This window comes from Cydia pomonella, chromosome 23 (genome assembly GCF_033807575.1).
Source record: "Cydia pomonella isolate Wapato2018A chromosome 23, ilCydPomo1, whole genome shotgun sequence".
NCBI classification, from domain to species: Eukaryota; Metazoa; Arthropoda; class Insecta; order Lepidoptera; family Tortricidae; genus Cydia; species Cydia pomonella.
This window is the reverse complement of record NC_084725.1, coordinates 4,627,548-4,650,269: the sequence shown is the minus strand read 5'-3', so window position 1 is coordinate 4,650,269 and position 22,722 is coordinate 4,627,548. Positions and strand designations below refer to the sequence as shown.

The following is a 22,722-nucleotide window of genomic DNA, read 5'->3' as shown; positions in this document are numbered from 1 at the left end:
ACAATTATCGTACGCCTGGTCACACTGAGTGTCAGTGTCGACAGAGTCAGCTAAAAACGCGTCAAACATCGCAACGTCGCGCCGATGCATGGAGTGGCAACGCCGCAATGTATTTGTACACGACATTTGTCACACACACATGAGTAAAATTTATAAAAATATAACGTTGATTATTGCATGATTTCTGTATGAAACAAAGTTTTTCTATTAATTTAGCGCAAATGAATATTCGAAAGTAGATAGATGAGCAACTATTTATGTAATAATATTGTGTAATTAATTAATAAATAGCGATTGTTTTTTGTATGAAAATCGAACCACCTTAAAGGGCTTTCTCACGTCAAAATGTCGAGATGAAGACAGGCGGCGTGCAACGGTGCCATGCGTAGTCATAACCAAGATAAGTTGGCAGCGATTTTGACAGCCCAGACAGTGCAAATGTGTTAAACGTCAAACTTCTATGAAATTAAGATAAAAGGGATCTCTTCCAGTTAACCCATACCTAAAAGAGTAATTAAAATATATTATTACATACTATAAACTATATATAAATAAATATCTTTATATACATATATGAATAAATATAAATATATATAATGACCGCACACATCTTCCTACCTGTCAGTAGGTTATTCATCTGAGAGCCATAGTTTTTTTTAATTTATATTTTAGCGATGCCACTGATTGACACCGTCTCAAAGGAGGTGGTGGCGCGTTCCAAAGCTTAACAGAATTTACGGTGAATGATTTTTGATATGATCGCTGTTTATGAATCGGGATAGAGAGGGAAAGATCGGTGCTAGAGCGTAGTCGGTGGTCACTATCGTTGCTAGAAACTTGAACCGTTCAGAGAGGTAGGGTGGGGAAGAGGGAACGAATAGTAGGTACTTCAAAAAGAAGAGATAACGTATGCATGTCTCTGCGGCGGCGGATAGGGAACCACTTAAGCTGATCACGGAATGACGAAATATGGTCAAATTTGCGGAGACTAAAGACATATCTTATGCAAACATTTTGTACACGCTCCATCCTATTGAGGAGTTCCTCGTTGAGGTCAAGGGTCGCTACGTCCCTACATATGTACCTAGTAGTAAGTGGGCATGTCTATGCAATGCGTAATTAGGTAGGTAGGTATAGCAAAATAGAATATGGTGTAATGGGATAATTTCGGATATGAGATAAGATATAATAAGAAGAAAGAAGAGGTAGGTATCTCATAAACCTTAAATACCTATTAAGTACCTTCTAGAATAGAATATCAATTTTCAGCGGCCTAGGTAAAGGACTATGCGTTTCAAGGAAAAATTCAAAACTCTATAAACTTAGTAAAATGAACCCTTGAAAATTCTGGAATTACAATAAAACCCCAATAAAATAAATCACCCAGAATAACTGCGAGATAAGACAGCCTGTGTAAAGGGCGTTCCTGCCACTGCGTTATTTACTCCACCCGCAAAACGGAAAGCACTCGTAAATAATAAAAGAAAGTTTGTCCAATCCCTCAGAGAGTTTCAATGTATTAAAACATAAATAAGGCATCAAGTTACCAACATCGAGTCGGGCAAATAAGTAAGGAGTAAATTAAGTAAATAACGTTAGCAAACATCTCGGACCCAGGCAGGACGGAAATTAATGAAATTAAATTCAGCGGCATTAGTTTGACGTCATAGCGGTGCCTTGCGCCATCTAGTAGTAACTTTACAAACTTAAACGACGCATTGACAGCACTTGCGTTAAGTTTTCCGGACATGGCAACTTTTGACTTTAGGATTATTTTCAGTTTTATTTTTATAGACGATTAATACTTTAATTTATATGCAGATGATGAAAATAAATATAAATTTCATGATAGTGATATTATTTCACTTACCTTTTGTTGTTTCGTAATGTTATGTCAGTTTTTCAAGACTTTCAGGCTTTCAGCCGTCCTGGTGAATATTTTGTAACGGCAACACTGACATCCAGTCCATCAAGGAAGTGCAAGGAGGCTACTCGCCAAAAATAATACATTTTCGTTATTTTTATTTTATACAAATGTAATTATTTGTTATAAATGTAGTCGCAAACGTTACTTAGCTAGTCAACAAGTTCCGCACAATGTTTAAAATTGAAAGTGAAATTGTGTTTGACAGAAGAAAACTAGGCAGGTGTGACAGCAAGAATACCGCATAGAGGATTTCAAGGGGAAAAATATAGAATCTGACCCAATTTGGTTTTTTAATACTGAATATGGGTAAAAGTGAGCTGAGCTTGGATTCGGCGAGTGTTTCAGTCGGGAGCGCCTTGGCAAATCGTCGTCAAAACATTTGACCCAGTTAGTGGCTGTGCGTTGACCTATGCCATGGAACTGTATGCGGACTGAGGCACGATGTTATTTTTAGGATACAGCTTTGCAGATAATTAAATATTTATAGATGCTGTACGCGATACTAGATCGGAAAACAGATAACAAACGAAAGTTTCCTTGACCTTTTCCTCAGCAGAATGGTAAGTTCTTTGTTTCAAATAATAATAAATTCGAATTTGTTTTCGGAATAGTTTCACATGTTGTCATTAATAGTGCATTAAATCATAGCCGTATAGAAAACAATTGACAACACTGAAAGTATTGTTTTAATGAGTTTAACTTAATAAATGTAGAAATTCAAACATGATACAAAATATAAATGCATGCACACACATAAACTTTGTCAATTCTGTCTTTTCACAATCCTTAACTAATGATTCTTGGTTTCTTTTAGATGTTCATTTTGTTTTAATATATGATAAGTTATTGTTTTATTTTATAAAAAATAAAAGGCAGACAAAGTGATCATGAGATTCCTTTTCAGGAAAATCAGTTTTTAATTAATCAACCACATTTGTTCAAAATTGGCTTTATCTTTGTTCACTTGCACAGCAACAGTCTTGAAATATGAAATGGTTAAATCCAAAATAACATTAACTAATTTTCAGGGGAAGTTTCATTGTTCACACTTTATTTTACTTATTGTGTGCAATATTTAGTGCAATTTAATATTCTCTACAATAGATATTATCAACATTATTATTCAGCATTACAAACAATTCTAATCCACTGTATTTCAAGGTCTCTTAGTTCATTAGTTTTTGTCAGACATACCTTACCTTAAACCCAGAGCTGGATTAAGACAATGATGCCCAGAACATTTTAAGACCATGGCACATACCATGCTATCCCCAGGGGCGTATTTACCATAGGACCAAGAGGGCCATGGCCTGGGGTGGCAGGCTGTAAAGGGCGGCAAAACAGTTTTTTTTTTTTCTGAAATGAAATAACACTCATCACTTAATGGGGCGGTGAATCTAATTGACCCAGGGTGCCAAATATTAAAATACACCTCTGGCTGTCCCCTCACTATTGTCCATCAGATTCTATCAATTTATGTTGTTGATGGAGAAGTTGGTACATCCTTAGCCATAGTGCATATGCTTTATGTACTTATTGGTTATTCTGTCACTGCTTGTACCTTCTAGTGTAGACTATCTTAGGCTACAGCATAGTACTTACAAGTGTTCACACTTGAAGAAGAATAGGGTTGAGCTTATCACTTACATTTAGTTGGAGCATTAGATATTGATTCCTAATATTGTCTTAACATAAACACACACAAAATAAATAATGAACATTTTTTTTTTATTGATTCAAAAAATGTACACAGCATTACAGCGAACTAATACACTGTGAAGTTTATAATTGACAGTATTTATACAACCTTTTTCTTATACTACGTCGGTGGCAATCAAGCATACGGCCGCCTGGTGGTAAGCAGTCTCCGTAGCCTATGTACACCTGCAACTCCAGAGGAGTTACATGCGCGTTGCTGACCCTAAACCCCCCCCCCCCCCCTCGTTGAGCTCTGGCAACCTTACTCACCGGCAGGAACTCAACACACAGGAGTAGGGTCTAGTGTTATTTGGCTGCGGTTTTCTGTAAGGTGGAGGTACTTTCCCAGATGGGCTCTGTTCTAGATCTGGAATGACATCTGCTGTGCTGTGTCCTACCACACAAAGCGAGATGACATTCGCAATGCCCATACCTCTCTTTTGGACATAGTTTAAGGACGTACCCGGGTCCATCCAACTACTTGCAAACATCACAGAACAGAATATACAATTCACTAAAATCATTTTATATAGCTGACACTGACATCACAGTTAATACTAGAGTAAATCTTAATTGCTAGGTTTTTTTTTAAATGTTGGTGTCAACTTAAAGAGTTGAGACCTCTTAAGAGTCAGATGTTATTACATTGGTGTGTCACCCTTTAAACTTACAATTTCTTTAGTGTAATAAATGAAAATGTCATGTACCCTTGGAGGATTTAACAACTGGAGACGCCTTTAAGAGGTTACCTCCTGTTGAAAAGCTCGGCCAATGGTCATATGTATTGTATGGACTGACGTTTATCTGACATGGCTATTTGTATGTTACGTAGAAATAGCCATACATTTGACGTGCCCCTCCCCCGCAGAAATCGGCAGACTGTTTTGTACAGAAAATTACAGTCAAGGCGTCTCCAGTTTTTAATTCCTGCAAGCAACCCATAGAAATCTGTCAGATAATGCACTTTTATTGCATGGAAAGTCTCACTTTTTATAATGCATCATAAAGTTTTAACTTTCTCTTCTCCACTAACCAATAGTTGTCTGAAAAAGATCATCAGATCACTCTTAAGGGGTCCACTGATTAACAGTCAACTGGACGGCCTGTCAGTTAGAACAAAAAGTTTACAGTTCCAAACAACTGACAGGTTTCAGCTTACATTTGTTTTCTTTGTATGCAATAAAAAGCAATGTAGTGTCTTTTTGGACGACTGGTCTGGCCTAGTGGGTAGTGACCATGCCTATGAAGCGAATGTTCCTAGGTTCGAATCCTGGTAAGGTTTTTGATGAGCTCAGATATTTGTACCTGAGTCATGGATATTTTCTATGTATTTAAGTATATGTATACTATATACATTGTTATCTTAGTACCCACAACACAAGCCTTTTTGGCTTATCATGGAACTTAGTCAATTTGTGTAAGAATGTCCCTGTAATATTTGACTTGGCCCTAGAAAAATCACATAAGTTTTATAAGGAAAATACAAGGTCTATCCCGACATGTCTAAGACTTATTCTATTCAGGTATTTCCAAAAAAGTTCAGATTGTCAGGTAATTTCGAAAATGGACTCCAATGTGACGAAATTATGGGTGATTTTCGGAATTAGCCGACATTTTGAAGTAATCGGAATTACCCAAATACACCTTATTTGGTAGTGGCTCTTGTTAGGTTTAAAAAATTGGTTTCAGAAATTACCATAAAGGCAATAATGGCCATGTGATAAAAAAATAAAACTGAAAAATAGAGCTGTATGCTAATTAGACACTCCTAAATAAATTAATCATTAATTTTTCATTAATCATTCTTTATTGCAACCATGGTACAGTACAGATGTTATACAATATGATATACAATGTCTCACATGGACCCTGCAAGGGCACAGCATATAATATCTTATTATTCATAACTCATAACATATTATCAAAATTATCTACTTATTTAAGAAAGTTATGAAGCAATTCTTATATTACACATGAGATCACTAATAAATGTCAAACAAATAAATTAATTAATGTACAATATTCATAATACAGATTTAGTTTTTGGTTATAAATGTAGGTAAGTTTGTAAATAAATTGTTTTCATGAAGTATAGTTAATTATAATTGCTTAGAAGGTGTCTGTAACATCATCATCAAAAAAGTCCTGTAAGTTGTAGTAACATTTATTTATCAGAAAGTCTTTCAACATTTTATTAAATTGTTTGTAATTTTTTTGAGCCTTGATATCATTTTTAAGGTGGTTATATATTTTAACTGCCATGACGTTTGGACTTGTACTATGGAGTTTGAGTTTAGAGGTTGAAGGCAAAGCTAGATTATGTTTAAACCTTGTTTCGAAGCGTCGGGGCTGGTCTACTAATTTTGTAAATAGGTCCGAATGTTTTCTTACGAACTTACATATTTCGAAAATATACATAGAGGTTAGGGTTAGAATTTCGTACTTAATGAAATGTGGTCTACAGCTTTCTGGACTCCATATATTTGCGAGGATGCGTATGCATTTCTTCTGAAGCAAAAATAAATCGTTTACGTCTGTGCTATTTCCCCAAAGGATGATACCGTACTTGAGCCAAGAATAGGCATATGCATAATAGGCTATTTTTGCCGAGTGTAGACTAGTCGATTTTTTTAATTCTCGCAGGGCATAGATGAATTTGAGCATTTTATTCTTGATTTTCTGAACATGTGCTTTCCAGTTTATGCCTGTGTCAATATCAAAGCCTAGTAGGGTGAAGGTATCTACACAGTCCAGTTTATAACCGTTAAACGAATAATCAATTTCTAAAGCGCGCTTTTGTGCTGGTTTAAATTGCATGATTTTTGTTTTGTTCAGATTTAATTCCAGATTGTGGTCATTGAGCCAACTTACTACTTTATTCATTGTGTCATTAAGGTCAGTGTCCAGACTGTCGTTATTTGAACATGATGTCAGGATTGAAACGTCATCCGCAAACAACACGCATGATTTGTCTATGACTTTAGGGAGTTCGTTTATGTAAATTATAAATAACAAACAGCTAATTACACTTCCCTGTGGTATAGAGTGGTTGATGGTTTGCTCGTCTGATTTAACATTTGTTATTAAGCCCGTGTTATGATCGTGGTATTGGACTTCAACGTATTGCTTACGATTTGTTAGGTAGGAAGCAAACCATTTATGTGTTATTCCTCTCACTCCTATGTCGTATAATTTATCTAATAGTAGGTTACATTGTACGCGGTCGTATGCTTTAGACATATATAGAAGGATTCCAACTGCATATTTTTTGTTATTTAGGGTATTTAGCACCTCCTGTATAAATTTATAAGTAGCAAGGACAGTGGATCGGTTCTTACGAAAGCCGTTCTGACAGTCGTCAAAAACATCGTATTTTTCGCAGAATGAGTAAAGACGTTTAGACATTGCCGTTTCAAACACCTTTGAGGACGCGGGCAAAAGAGAAAATATAATACTGTGTAAAATCAAAAAACATCCTCAATCTTTATTGTAAACATTATTTACAACAGCACAGACCTATTTAATCTGATCATCTGGGCCCTTTCATTGAATACATTTTTATCCCAGAATCTTTTGTAAACAGCCTTTGTTTGTTGCATTTACTTAATGGAATTTGCTAACACCTTTTATCGGTTGATTGAATTTAATCCTCCCTAAGCCTACAAAAATTCTAATCTTCTACAAAAATTCAAAAATATACAACATTGTTATAATATAATTTATTGAGGTAGTGAAGGAGCTGAAAAACCCATATTTACCATAGATGGTAGGATCCTGTAGATGTGCTACACGCGTTCGCCCGTGACTCCCATGAGGGTATACGCAATGCGTCCAAATTAAAAACACGTTTGAACATTCCTGACAACATATCAAAAACAACCTACATAATTTGGTCGGGTTATTTGTTGCCCACCATAAACCATACAAAAATTTACGGTGAAAAAAATGAAACTAACAATGACAAACAATAATAACGCTTTCTCTGTTACTCCTACTGAAAGATATGCAATTCATACTAAATACTAGGTTCATGATATTTACCCATACTTTCTTTAGGGTGATACTCACAGAACAAAATTGGAATTGGATTGGAACAGGATTGTTTCTCAAAAATATGTTTGTGGTGGTGACGTTCGCGTGGCAAGTGCAGCTGCATTACGGTTGCGACATTACTGCTGCGGCCTTTACGCTGGCACTTTCACTGTCAACTGCCTAGACAACATGGGTGCCATTCATTTATTACGTAAGACGAGTTAGGGTGGGAGGGGGGACGAACATGTCTTATTTTTTCTTACAAGAGGGTGGGAGGGGGTTTCTATAGTTCTTTCATAAGATCACAAAGTAACAATAGTTACACACTCTATGCTATCAAACCGAAGGTTCGGTTTTGCTCTAGTTTCGGCCGAAAGGTAGCCGATTTTATGCCAAAACATGCCAAACTAAAACTTCAGTCGGACTCTAGCATTTGTTTATTTTACAGAAGTTCATTTTCATTTACTTTTGTTTCTATTTGTTCCAGGTGAAGAATGTACATATAATGGGATAGCTATAAGGAACTCCTGGCAAGAAATACCATATAATGCACATAGAAAGAAGATGACTTCCTCTCAAGGGATCAATTTACTCATAGCACTATTTACATACACACACCGCGCAATTCTTTGACTGTAAAATGAAGAAACAATTCTAAATTCGAAGAGTCATATCAAATCCAAAAGTTATAACTGTACTTACAATGGTTACTTAGTTGATTATGGTATTTGTGTAGGGTTTGTAGCTCGCCTGGGCTGGTATAGGGCCAAGTGCCCCCACGCGGTCACGCAGGAGTTATGAAGAAGCAAAATGTTCGAACTCTATCGTTGATTGTGTGTACATTCACGTATTTGCTGGTTGGTGCGGCGGTTTTTGACGCTCTCGAGTCTACGACGGAGCGGAACAGATTTGAAGTTCTACAAGGTAAGTTAAATTCTCACAGCACTCCTGGCTTATAAAGGAGCCCAGGGTCTGCTTTTAGCAGCCTTAAGGTCTATCGGGAATATGAAAAATCGATATTTTGTTATCTGCCTCAATCGCTCTAATATGCAAGAACGGTATAGATAATGAGATTACGAAATTTTGATTTTCGATGTTCATGATAGGTCCTCTTACCCTAAGAATTGCAAGCATTACGTTTTACAGAACCGATTTAACTGTGGCGGTCGAAATAAGTTATAATGGTAAACTACTGTTATAGGTTACCTATATACTCGTACACTAGTCTTAGTCCCAAAACCCAGCTACCTCCACTGGAAAACCATCGCCTTAACAGGGCCAGATTTAGGGAAGGGCAACCGGGGCTACAGCCCCGGAGCCCCCACAATAGAGAATTCGGAAGATTGTCCATTTTATTTGGAAAATAATTTGGGCCAGGGAGCCTCCACTCCTTTGTTGCCCCGAGGCCTCCAGACCTCTAAATCCGGCATTGCGCCTTAATGAAATATAAATTGAAATATACGGATCATTCGGTTACAGTTCACACGAGCCTGAAAAATCTCTTTTCAATTCGCAAAAACTGCAACGTTTTTGCTACACGTCCATCCGTTTTTACACCTCCACTGAGTCGCGCCAAATCGAATCAAAATCTGCTGCACTAGAAATTCGCCGAGCGATGCATGATAAATTTGAATACGATTTAGTTAAGAGGCAAATAGTGTTAAAAATACTTGATTGTAGAAGATGAACTGTTAATCCCAATTTAGACGTTGCGAGAACTTGCATGCGATTTTCACGTCTGAGTTGTCCAACTTTGCCGTTTGTTTGCGTTTACTTCATCGAATCTTTCAATAATACAGAGAGGCGATGGTAAGAAACCCGATGATGCCTGGCTGAAAAGTGGTGTCGTTATCCCCGTTCGACGGCGAATGTAGGGAAAGTACGGACAAAATGACAGGGTGTTTTGTTTTTGAACCATATTTCATTATTTAAAGTAATTATAATTAGTTTCAGTTATTAATACTGATCATAGGTTCATTGACTAACATTAACACCGCCTTTTAATTGTAAATTTCAAGACAAATCAGTACGTTTTAGTCAAAATAAACACAATTTACTGTAGTAAATGTACATAATACTCATGAAAACTGAATAAACTCATATATGAAATAAACTTATTTGGGTGCCAAAAACGTTCACACTCATTACTTCGATGCGACTGAGCCAATGATGCTGCGCATCTCGCAGAATTGTAAAAATCGCAGCTGTGAGGTGCTGCTGTGTCGATAAACTCAATTTTGAAATAAGCCCACTGTGTTTTTGTCCATACATATGTCATTTTGTCCGTATTTCCCCTATGAGAATTGTAAGAAGGACATTCGACAGGCTGGTGGGGGTAACGACACCATTAGCCTAGCAAGTGAGGAACATCGGGTTTCCGGAAGCCTAGCAACACCACTATAAGGATCAGAAATCGAACTGCAATCTAATAATTATGCATACGACACAGTTTCAGAGATTTTGGTCTATACCTAACCTATGTCTATGTCTGTCGTACAAGTAAAATTTTAATATCGTTTTAGTTATGTAGTCGTGAAAAAACAAACAGACAAACAATTAATCCATGCTAATCCTATGTACTCAAGCCTCACTTGTCTTACAGCAATCGAAGGCATGATAATCCGGAAGTACAATATAACGGAAGAGGACTTCCGCGTGATGGAAACGGTGGTGCTGAAGTCGGAGCCGCACAAGGCTGGCCAGCAGTGGAAGTTCACCGGCGCCTTCTATTACGCCACTACCGTGCTTACTACCATTGGTAAGTTTTCCGTATGCATTAACTTTGGAGCATCACTGCAATTTATTGCTGCAAGGTGTGTCACCGTGGTGAAACGAGACCGCAGGTAGAACAGGTAACAACTTCAAAATACGTGTTATATACGTACATTTTTTTATGGATGTATTGAATCCTACCGACCGCGCCAGATACAATGAAAACCCGTAAACTATCTGTCCATCGGTAGTAACACCGCTCTATTAATTTGTGTATCAAGGACACTAACACGTGCCTAACATGCACTATGCCTTAATGGTAGAAAGCGCAAATACCTAAAGGGATGTATGACCCAGCAATTCGTTAGACAACTGACAGGGACGTAGTTGGTTATCAGTGCGCTATCGAAGAATGATAATCCGGAAGTAAAACATAACGGAAGAGGACTTCCGCGTGATGGAGACGGTGGTGCTGAAGTCCGACCCGCAAAAGGCCGGCCAGCAGTTCTATTACGTCAGTACCGTGCTTACTACCATTAGTAACTTGTTTTAGTAGTGCCTTCTTAACACCTGAGAGTCTCGCACGAACATCGAACATCGTATTTTCGTTGTCTAGTGGCATTCCAGGAAAGTGCCATTATTATGTCTAAGACTTTAAACATCTTATACAATCAAATGAATCTTTGGTAGTTACAACTAATGGCTAATATTACTAACACCAACTCAACAAAACACCAATGTGATACCTATTTAATATTTATTTAACTTTACTAACCAAACTAACCTTTACTAACAAGGCTACGGGCACTCGACGCCCGCAACGGTCGGCGGCAAGTTGTTCACGATGTTCTACGCAATCGTCGGCATCCCCCTCGGCCTCATCATGTTCCAGAGCATAGGTGAACGGGTCAACAGGCTTAGCAGGTAATTAACGTAGCCAAAGCCTTTGACACTGTTTCTATGAAGTTTCCTTCGGCATCCCGCAAGGACCAGTTTTAGGACCAACGCTGTAACTCGAGCACTATGTGTGTATGACGAGCCTTACACATTCAATTTAACAAGCTGTTCACGATGTTCGTTCATTGTTGAACAGGTTAACAGGCTTAGCAGGTAATTGTCGTACCCAAGGCATTCGAAGCTGTTTCTATTAAGTTTACTTCGGCTTCCCGCAAGGAACACTGAGGACCAACACTGTAACTCTGTGACGGTACACTATGAAACATACCACATGTTTTTTTTCCAGTGTCATAATAAAATCCCTAAAACATGCGATGAACTGCAAAGCCACCAGCGCGTCTGAGGTGGACCTCATATGTGTGGTGACGACTTTATCATCGCTCACAATCGCTGGCGGAGCCGCGGCGTTCTCCAAGTTTGAGGGTTGGAGCTACTTCGACAGCGTTTACTATTGCTTCATCACGCTTACTACTATCGGTAAATATGCTTATGATTTATTATTATGCGATCTTACCTATCTTAACTCAATAGCTAAGCTAAAGAGACTCTTGGCCTTCGACATAAAACAAAAACCGCACACTTTTTTTTTTCTTTGTTGGCGTTAACAGTGGATCGATCAGTCTTTCGGAGATTGATCTGGTTTTTAGATCGTTTTTTTTTGTAATATGTGCCATGACCACCCCGCAACTCGCATCGCATCAGCGGAAAAGTTACCTATACATCCTAGGCAAACTCAGGTGCTTTTGAGTCCTGCGTTCATGCAAACACTAATTTCTGTAATTTCACCAATAGGTTTCGGTGACATGGTAGCCCTACAAAAGGACAACGCGCTCAACCGCAAGCCCTCTTACGTGATGTTCGCGCTCATCTTCATCTTATTCGGACTGGCCATAGTTGCTGCCTGTCTCAACTTGTTGGTGCTGCGGTTCGTCACCATGAACACGGAGGACGAGAAACGAGACCAGGCGCAGGCAGAACAGGTAAACTGTTTCTACAAGAACACGTATTAAGGCTGTATTGTATCCTACAGACTGCGCCACTTAGTCATCTGTTAGAATGAGTCTGCTCTCGCTGCCTCATTTTAGTAAAAAGTTCACTGAAAAAAATAGATAGCCGAACTGGTTTTGTAACTTTACTAAATAACTAAACTACGGTTATAAGAAAATAAACTTTGCATAAATTTACAAACTTATTTTGTAGTGTATACCCAGTACCTGAACACTGATAGCCAAACACGGTTTTGTAACATATAACACATAGTTCGCAAGTCCCAATTTTTGTGTAAACAGTAACCAAAATTTTGTTACAGTTATGCAAACATTTCTTTCCGTGTTGCAGCTCAGGGCACAACACGGAGTATCTTTTTGTAAATTTATATACAAATCTGCTGTGCGACGCTAAAAATACGATCGTAATAAAATAAAATCTCTCGTAAAATACACAATGCGTGTTATCGTTGATAAATATTAGTTATATGGATTAAAAGTGTTATTTGCACAGAAAAAACCGGTCAAGTGCGAGTCGGACTCGCACAGGAAGGGTTCCATATCCATTATCTATAAAAACGGTCACCCATCCAAGTACCGACCCCGCCCGACGTTGCTTAACTTCAGTGATTGGATGAGAACCTCGAGATTGGAAAGAAATATTTATTTTAATCTGTTTTTAGTATTTGTTGTTATAGCGGCAACAGAAATACATAATCTGTAGAAATTTCAACCGGCTAACTATCACGGTTCATGAGATACAATCTGGTGACAGACGGACAGACGGACAGACGGACAGCGGAGTCTCAGTAATAGGGTCCGTTTGACCCTTTGGGTACGGAACCCTAAAAATACTTCGAACAATTATTTCATGAAACCCATGCTGCTAACAATACAGGGGTGCGGGGGACGCGGTGAGCGTGTCCTGTGCCATGATTGGCCCGTTCAAAGTCACGTGGGAGACAAAAATTTCTGCCGGCCGCTAGTGATGTGACACGCCATTGTCAATCACTGTCAATAAATGGTGCCAAGTATAGACAATGGACGAATTACATGCAAATATATGACTTTAGAATGCTATGTTGATTCTTTATTCGCGATGAATATTTTTTATACAGGGTGACATTTATTTATTTTAGGACTTTTAGGATTACTGGTCTGTATGTAAGTTAAATGGTGTCGTTGACGCTAGCTAATGAGTAGTTACACTGGCAGGCGCAGCAAGTGGCGGTGCGGCTGGAGGGCGACGTGATCACGGCGGACGGCGCCGTGCTGCGCGGCGTGGCGCGCGGCACGCGCCTGCCGGCCGCCGCGCAAGGTACACACTGCCGTACGTACTGCACACTGTCGAGTATGGACTCCGAGCATGGCCACGGGAATTATCAACTGTGTTGTATGTCATTTCCTTCATAACCGGCATGCACAGACGATTCAATCCAAATAGAGGTCCTACCGCAAACATCGAAAATTTTAATTTCCTTATCTACTTCATTTCTGTCGTTCTCACTTGGTGCCCTTGGTGGTATCTTCGGAAGATCGGCGCTGGAAGTCGCCAGCAACATGCTGAGATGAGGTTATTTCCTGGCACTTTATTCTTTCAATGTTTTTGTTATATGTAAATTGTTTTGTTTTTGTTTACGCGAATAAAGTAAAAAAATATTTATATTTGATTGCTCGCGAAACGCTAACGAAAATCCGACCTCTCAGTGTGGATCGCGACATTAATCCTTCCACCAAATTATGCTCATACATAACGGTTTGTATGCCTTCCTAAGTATTTTTATCTCCCAGATTGTGCGCTTTTTCCCTTCGTGTGAACCAGAATAACCACCTGTTCTCTACTGTTCTAGAATTTTTCAGGTTTTTAGTTTTTGTCTCTTGTAGTTTGGCAAACGTTAAGAGGCCGTTATCGATTTTAGTCGCAATAATGTCAAATTGATAGATTTAGCGGATGAAATTGTACACCTTTTGTTAACTGTTGGAAATAACAAGTACTGGATCCTATTAGCATGTCTTGTTATCTTTCATTTTATTAATACATCATTTTTTTGAAAACAGACTCACTTAATTAGTAATGTTTTTTTTTCTGATGGACGTTTAGGTAAACGCGCGTCAAGCACTGATTATGATGATCTTATTTGTAAATTTCGTAAAGTTTGGACTGCTAAAAATGGTAATTATGTATTACACATATCCTGTACTTCAACTTTAATAAACTACATTTTTGTTATTATAAATTTGAAGTAGTGTAAATGAAAGTTAGACTTAATCAATTTTCCCCAGAAATTACTACTATACTACTAATAAGAAAATCGACTTAATTTCAACGTAATTTTGATATTTAAACAATCTACAACATTTGCTGAAACTGTTCTTTTACATCATTTTGTATAATTGAACACCATAATTTTTTGATGAATTTTTAAAAACTGTCCCTTCTCGTCATATATTACCGGGGACGCACGCTTGCGACCTCATTATTAAAAGGCAAGATGAGAAAACGTGCAAATAGAAACCAATACTTGTTATTTAGATATTATGTAACAAAAGGTGTACAATTTCAACGACTAAATCTATCAATTTTACATTTTTGCTCTAAAATCGTTACCGGGCTCTTAAGAATATAATATTGTATTGTATTTTTATTTTTAAAACTGTTGTATTTATGACTTTCACTATTTATTCATTTAATCTTTATTGCATGAGACATAATAATACAAATGGCGGACTTACTGCCGTATGGCATTCTCTCCCAGTCAACGAATATGTTCACTATGTTGCAGGCGACACGTCGATGATGCCGCTGTACGTGGACGACGAGTACCCGCCGAGCGTCTGCAGCTGCTCCTGCAACTGCTTTGGACCTAACAAGTACGTTCTCTTTCTTGTTCTTTGATCGCCAAAGACTTCCACTGACGAGCATGGCGACAGCCCAATATCAACCTTCATGCATTCCGTCGTAAGCGTAGCGTCCAAAACGTTAACAATATATTAATTAGGGGAGTCGGATTTCCTGACACAAGAATTCATACTATGCTTACAAGGAAATACGATCCTTGATTTTATAACCTTAAAACGAACAATTTTTTTTTTTCAACTGATCTTTCTACCCAGAGGAAATCCTAGGACTTATTATGATTAAAACTAATCTTTTTTCACATTTTCCTTAGAAGGAGAAGAGTGACTAGTAAATGTGATAATTTCTTATTAATGTCAGCCTCTCAAATTCACTGCTGTTACTCGTATAATTATATTTTATGTAAAAAAAATATTTCCAGATCGATGGTGTACCGGGACCCGTTGTCGCCCTTGCCGCCGACCGGCATGAAGCAGATCACGAGCAAGAGCTCCCGCGGGCTCGGCAGCCTGCCGCGCCACATCGAGAAGGCCTCCGCCAAGAACCGCAGCCAGTCGCTGCGCCTCAACTCCGCCTCCGGCTACCTCTACATGAACGCCAAGACCAACAGCTTCCAACTGGAGCCCGACGACTTCAGGGAAATCGTCGCCAAGCGCAGGGAACAGCTCCGCAGAGGCATGATGATGTACGAGATGAGCTGCAACAACAACGAACAGTACCTCCATCCGTACAGACATAGCACTAGCACCAGAGTCGAAACCAGCCCGCACAGCTCCTCGCTGTACTCCATGAACATGAGATCTGACAACCGAAGCAATGATCCGCTCGTCGATGACTATGATTCTGAAAAATCTAGCTATGCCCGAAAGAAATTGCTTAAAAATATAGCGAGAAACACTTGCAAGCAGGAGAATTACTTCTACGATGATGCGGTGCTCCATTTCGACGATGAATACGCTTTCGATGGCTCCATACTGTTCGCTAAGCGGAGAAAATCTGTAGATAGAAACTGGGATTTTGCCATGCCGAAGCAAGATCCGGACCAAATATCCAACGAAAGCTTCGGGTACTATCTACCCGACGATGACGACTTAGAGCAGTACTACGCTAATGATACTCTGACGTTCAACCTGCCACCCCATCGTGCGAGCATTTAGTGATGTGCAAAACAGTTGTGCCAAAGATAGGTTAGTGTTAGTTCCAAACTAAAAATGGGCCAATTAATACTACGGTTAAAGTAGACTTTTACAATTTTGCGGTAGAATTTGAACGTTATAGCTTTTACACATAGTGTGTAGTCGCGTTTTTTATTCGTGTTCTATGGATTGAGCTTGGCTTCCTGTAGATATTGTACAGTGTTTCAACGGCTTCTTAGTGTGCGTGGAGAACGAGCGCCGGCCTCTCAGTCTGGCAAGTACCTACTGTTTTATTTATTTATTAAGCATTGACTGAATATAATGACTTCCTTGTTTGAATGTTAAAAATAAGGAAGTTCACTCTTACCAATTTGCTAAATCTCTTTGCCAAACCATAAACTGGTTGTCTTCCATAAAAGCCAAAGTAATCAAAAAAACATTATCTTTTTAATATAAAGTGTTAATTGTTTCAAAGAAGTAAAGGTACCTATTTCTTGTTACTTATCTGATCATATAGATATGATTGAAAATTACATTTTATTATTCTCTAAGAGAAAATCAGTAACAAATTTCAGGCCAGTATAATCAGTTGCCAAAACTTGTTATTTATAAAACTCAAAAAACAATATAACAAAATTAATGGCCTAAAGTCCATTACAAATTTATGAATGGCCTAGCCATTCAAATAAATCAGCTGATTGGCGAAATATTGTTTTAAAAACATCATTATAAAATTATAAACATTGTATTATATACAAAAAAAACTACAGAAATATATGTAACTTGCAGTCTGGTAGTTAATATATACACTAGGAGCCCAATGAAAACTTACATTTCGGCATCTAATTGATGTAATATTGTTATCATTCGCCAATGCATCTCACTCGCGACAACGCATGTACGGAGAAGTGAAATGACATAATTTAGATATCATTTTGATGTCAAAATATAAATTTGAAATTGGAATCCTTTGTTATGTTATCAAAAATTGTGTATAAGGTAAGATGGGGTAAGACAAACATAGTTTATTTTGCTCGGGGCAAGACTAACAGTATGAGGATTCCCCACAATTGTTTGTCTTTCCCTACAAACTGGATTGGTTAGAGTAGCGTTACTTCGTTTTACGCAAAATACGAACGGTTGTCAATTTGTAGAAAATACCCAGAAGAACTAACTAAATAACCAGGTGTTAGTCTTGCCCCGGTATTAGTCTTATCCCATCTTACCTTAACTAAAACAACATTCAATGACTTGATGTCATGAAGGTATTATTTTAAAATGTACCTTAAGCGAATACATTTTCAGGAGAGGGCCGGCCCTAGTTATGGATGTAAGTAGCGCTATCAAATGTTAAAGCGATTAGCTTCAATAGGTCCCAATTCAAATTAATTCCAATGGTCCCCTCTTTAGACTGGTCTTAACATTATTATACATTAATTCTCTCTGATTTTAAGGTGAAAATCTTTGTAAATAGGTATCTAAAGGAAGAATACAACACGAGGAATTACGGACATTGACCCGCCAGTCCCTATCTCTATCCCACGCACATAATGATATTGCTGTCCCGCTCGCACAGTGTTATCGCCCGCCGGCATCATGAGCGAGACAGCAGTATAATTACGCACGTGAGATAGAGATAGAGACAGTTGGGTCAATGACCAAAATTCCTCGTGCTAAGCGTCCGTTTTTAAAGTAGTTAATTTTTGAAATATTGTGTAATATGTATGATACTAGCAACCTATGGCAGAATTCCCTGGCTCCGTTTACATAGAATTTTTAAATATATAAAATAATATTACACAACATTTGAAACTAATCACAAGATCTTTTTAAGCCAAACATCATTAATATATGGGTCATACACATTTTATAGCAAGCTCGTTTGCGTCTTTCCTGTAAACATCGCAAATTTAAGCGAATCTAAAGCTAATTTTTACGCGGCCCCTTTACATATAAATTAATAAATATTACATGGACATTCTTAGACAAATTGACTAAGTCCCACGGTAAGCTAAGAAGAAGGCATATGAGATACATTTTCTCAGTACTTCAGATTCAAATAAGAAGAACGGGATATCTATGTAATCAGCTGCAGAGAGAGGTGACCTCCTCTGCGTACAATCTATGCAGGGGAGGTCACCTCTCTCTGCATCTAACTGTACCAGAGCCGTGAACTTTTATATTGTATTGTCCACAGAAGTGACCTTTTTCTAAAATGTGTTTGACCCAGTTAGTCATTTCATGTTTAATACCTAGTCTATTGAGGGATACGCCAAATCAAGAGTTGTGAAAAAGACCACTTGTTAAGTGTAACGCATCAGTGAGTGCGTATCTAGTGAGGTACACCTTCCTCTTTATCCAGAAATGAAAATGTTAACAATTTTATGTTCTAAAAATTTCTAATAAATGGAAAGTGGAAAAGTTCACTATCATGGGTGAGACTCGAACTCGCGACTCTGGAACACTCGCCCATAGCTCTTACGGTAATCTCGGTCGATCAGAATTCAGTTCTCTGTATGTGATATCGCGAGCCTTCCTAAGGCGCATATTTATTTATTTATGTATAATATTTTCGCTGTCATCGTGTGAAGTCTCTGTAGCTCAGTTGGCAGAGCGATGGGCTAGTGATCCATAGTCGCGAGTTCGAATGTCGTCCGAGATAATGAATTCTTAAAATTTTCATTTATTTATAAACTTTGTGGTATCGTTTGCACACGTTTTTGCTTAATGCAAAATAAAATAATATCTATGTGAATAACATTTTAAAACATTTAAAATCTGGTCTATCGCGAATTTATTTTATTAACTCGGGGTCTACCGCGAAAACTGAAATTCGTAAATTGCGGGGATCTTTCTCTTTTACTCTTACTAAGAAGAAATTAGAGTGACAGAGAAAAATGCCCGCTATTGACGACTGCGATTTTCCCTGGTGGTGGTCGCCGGTAACTAGTGTCAAGTGAAACCTGCGTCGAAACTACGGAAATGAAGGCAACAAAATAAATTCGCGAAAACCGGGCCTGGTTTTAAATATGTTTTAAAATGTGAACAAAACGCGAAAGTTTTAAATTTGAATAACTCGTCCCCCGTTTATAGGACATAATGATAGAGGCCGTGTACCTCACTTTCAGATAATGTGCATACGGGTGCTTAGTGATGCCGATTTGAACTGAATATATTCAAAAAAAGCCGGGAGTCACTAAACTATGTACATATATTTATTTGGTTGGCTGATATCATTTGATTCGTATCCTGATGTCAGCTGTAGATTCCAATTGCGCTTAAGTACGTAAAAAAATAATTAAGGTGTAATTCCAATTCTGAGCGCAAGCGGTCTCAGCACATTCCGCCGCACTCTAAAATAAGCAAGGCTCGGAAATCGGTTAAATTTCCAACCCGTTATCATATACTTGACTCCATACAGGGCTAAACATCTCGGATCTCCGAGAGACCTCCCCGAGGTCCTACTCAACATCAAAGGTTTGATAGGATTCCTCGAGGAGCTGGGCTGGCAGGACTAGCCCACCCCCAACATATCACGCAAAATAGGCGCAAGTCGTCGAGTTGCGGAAAAATCGCCCGAATACAATACAACAACAATACATATACTTGGCGCAAAACCTTTTAATTTTGGTTTTGCTCGGTAAACCGTTCTTTTTAAACCGGTTTTTATGAGAACAGTTCTCGTCAAATTAACCAGTTTAGAGCAATAAAAACCGGTTTCTTCCTATGTCGGTGTCTACGTTTACGTAGCACACCACCAAGCTGGCCGGCCGTTTCGTCGTCGTCGAATAAACCATTTTAGGTTACAATAAAGTTCTTATATTTAGCTAATAACTAAGTTAGTAGGAGTAGAAAATATAGAAAAATATATACAAGAAGTCTCAACTTATTTGGCCCTTCCGATGGCCACTTTGACCCAATATGTAGTCACAGGGCAATCAAGGCTCTCTTAATATGTTCGCGTTCTTATAAAAGTTTAGAGGAAAACTGAAATAAACCGGTTCCTAGCCTTGAAAATAATCTTTAATTAAAAGTTACACCGCGTGGTCTCTTCTCCATTTACTTCGAATAAGCATACCAGTGAGGTCAATGTGACATACAAAATTAATGCATCGGCATATAAAATTTTGGGTTGGGAAGACCAACCAAGAACCAGTGCTGGCTGAAACGTTTTATGCAATTGACCATTAACCATTACAAATTGAACCGTAAACTGTAACCGACCGTTATGGTTTACGGTTAATTGTCAATTCTAATTAACGTTCGGCCAACACCGCCAAAAACTCGTATTGGAATACCTGCTTCGCTCAGACATAGTCAAAAAAGAAGAATCTCGCTACTTCTACTCTGCTGACCTTCTGTAAGTGGAGTATGTGAACAAACGCAAGAGTTAGAAGCGACGAAGCTTTTAGACGGTCTTACCTGATAGACGGTCTTCCCCTTCTAACCTTACGGTTAAATTTGGAGTGCTAGTGAAAAGTCCTGCTGGTTGCAGTCGGAATTAGAATTATACCTTTACTGTTTCAAATGGTAGTTGCTATAGCAACCGTGTGCATAAACCTCTAGTTGTTATGTACATGTAATACATAATCCCAACGCACTCTGAGTTATGTTAACTCATTGCTTAGATAAGGACTACGGGTTCAACCAACACAAAGCAAGGACCGCTAAGCACGAAGAAATTTGTACATTGACCTGCCATTTTCTATCTCTATCACACGCGCATGATTATATTGCTTGGCCGCTCACACCGCATTGACCGTCGGCATCATCGGCGGGACAGCAATATAATTGCGCGATAGAGATAGTTAATGACGGGTCAATGTACTAAATTCGTCGTACTTAGCGTCCTTACTTTAGTAATGTTAAAATTTCCAAATCATTTTAATACTAAACAGTCAAACTGAAGAATTCATTATAAATGCGGATAGTTAACCTAATTTTAAATATTTAAATATCGCCTTCAGGGCCTTTAAACTATGAAAAATAAACTACATATGTAGTATCTAGTCAAACTATGTTTTAATTTACTGAAACTGGGATTGTTATAGTTTCAAAAACGTTTCGAAATTTTATTAAGAGTTAAAAAATTTTCTTGCTCGGAAGTTGCAAGGAGCTAACATTTTCTAAATATCAATTACTGTCAGATCTCATATTCTAAATGATACTTAACAGCCCAAATGACACATGACCAAATAGGTCAAAAACCTGTAAGTATAGTATGAATTTTGATGCCAATGATTTTTACGCCTAGGAACCTAATCTGTTAAAAGCCATTGTTTCTTTTGTGCGAGTGGTTGGCTCTCGTGTTGGGCGTGTGGATGTCGTTTAAAAAGTGGCTTATCGTGGTGGTTTTAAGGTCCAAATCTATGTAATAATATGAGCACATTGAGGTGGTCGATCGTCCTACATTACCAAAACATTGTTACATGTACATATGTTTCTTTGCCACGCGCCCAACACGAGAGCCAACCGCTCGCACAAAACATACAATAGCTATTGTTTAACAGATTTGGGTCTTAGACGTAAAAAAAAATTGAGAAAATTCATACTATTTAGATGTGCAAATTGCGAATAGTTTCCAAAAAATTGGAATGGTCCTCGGAAACTTTAGGAAAACATTCACAGGGAACAAACGAAATTTTCATTTTGGAAATAGAAAATTTCGATTCTCATACAAAAATACGAGAATTCCGAAAAAAATTCATGTGGAGATTTTGCAATTTTGGGAATTCTGCGATGGCACATCAGGTAGACCTGTAGAATAAACTGAAACTCGTCTTACCTACTTACCTACGTCTGTAGGGCTAAGATGGTCGGTTTTCTATCATCTGTCATCATGCCTGTCACGTTCTAACACGTATGTAAGTGCGAAAGTGACGCATGACATGACAAGTGATAAAAATGCGACCATAATGCCGCCGCTGGTCTGATTAATCTATATGTATATTCGAAACGGTTATAGATTTTAAATCTTGCAAGTATTAATAAAGTGATATTAAAAGTAATTATTTAAGAAGCTTATTAGGTTTATTCGCACCAGTGAAAAACATTCATTTCTGTAAGTGAAATAAATGAAGTCAACATTATAGTAAGCAGATAACAATCAAACCACTTTTTAATTATAAGAAAATTTAATTAACTGTCGCTATTTACATTACATTTATTTATTCATGAACAATAATATTATCCGAATGTAAAATTTTGTCTTATATGTAAATTGTGAACAATGTATTATTATCTGACTTAACAATTATTAAATTAATTTATCGCATGGTTAACAACAAATATAACCGGAAGCAAATTTTTAGATTAACTGACGTTTAAGTCACTCGCGCGACATGTTTCAAATAGCCTATAGATCTCCATTTTCAAGCACAAACTTGGGCGTGGGCCGGTACAGGCCGCTTAAATTTT

At 38.0% G+C, this 22,722-nt stretch overlaps 1 protein-coding gene across 2 annotated transcripts; it reads left to right on the top strand.

The window, feature by feature from the left end:
- The first annotated feature begins 331 nt into the window (after positions 1 to 331).
- Positions 332 to 17,432, top strand: LOC133530719 (potassium channel subfamily K member 3-like). 2 transcript variants are annotated; one of them, XM_061868750.1, is made up of 9 exons: positions 332 to 2,487; positions 8,145 to 8,581; positions 10,260 to 10,415; positions 11,167 to 11,293; positions 11,613 to 11,803; positions 12,119 to 12,306; positions 13,528 to 13,630; positions 15,069 to 15,183; positions 15,591 to 17,432. In XM_061868750.1, exons 2-9 carry the CDS (start codon positions 8,455 to 8,457, stop codon positions 16,324 to 16,326), a joined length of 1,743 nt encoding a protein of 580 aa, XP_061724734.1. In that variant the 5' UTR covers positions 332 to 2,487; positions 8,145 to 8,454; the 3' UTR covers positions 16,327 to 17,432. The 2 variants fall into 2 exon arrangements, with proteins under 2 accessions (XP_061724734.1, XP_061724733.1); XM_061868749.1 differs by lacking the exons at positions 332 to 2,487; positions 8,145 to 8,581; positions 10,260 to 10,415 and having other exon boundaries at positions 11,120 to 11,293; positions 15,096 to 15,183.
- Positions 17,433 to 22,722: the final 5,290 nt, after the last annotated feature.

What these genes read in the sequence shown, in the direction of transcription:
- LOC133530719 (XM_061868750.1), top strand. Translation starts at nt 8,455, where the DNA reads ATGAAGAAGCAAAATGTTCGAACTCTATCGTTGATTGTGTGTACATTC. An exon ending in CCTGCCGGCCGCCGCGCAAG is followed by an intron (nt 13,631 to 15,068) that starts GTACACACTGCC and finishes ATTCTCTCCCAG; the next exon opens with TCAACGAATATGTTCACTAT. An exon ending in AACTGCTTTGGACCTAACAA is followed by an intron (nt 15,184 to 15,590) that starts GTACGTTCTCTT and finishes AAATATTTCCAG; the next exon opens with ATCGATGGTGTACCGGGACC.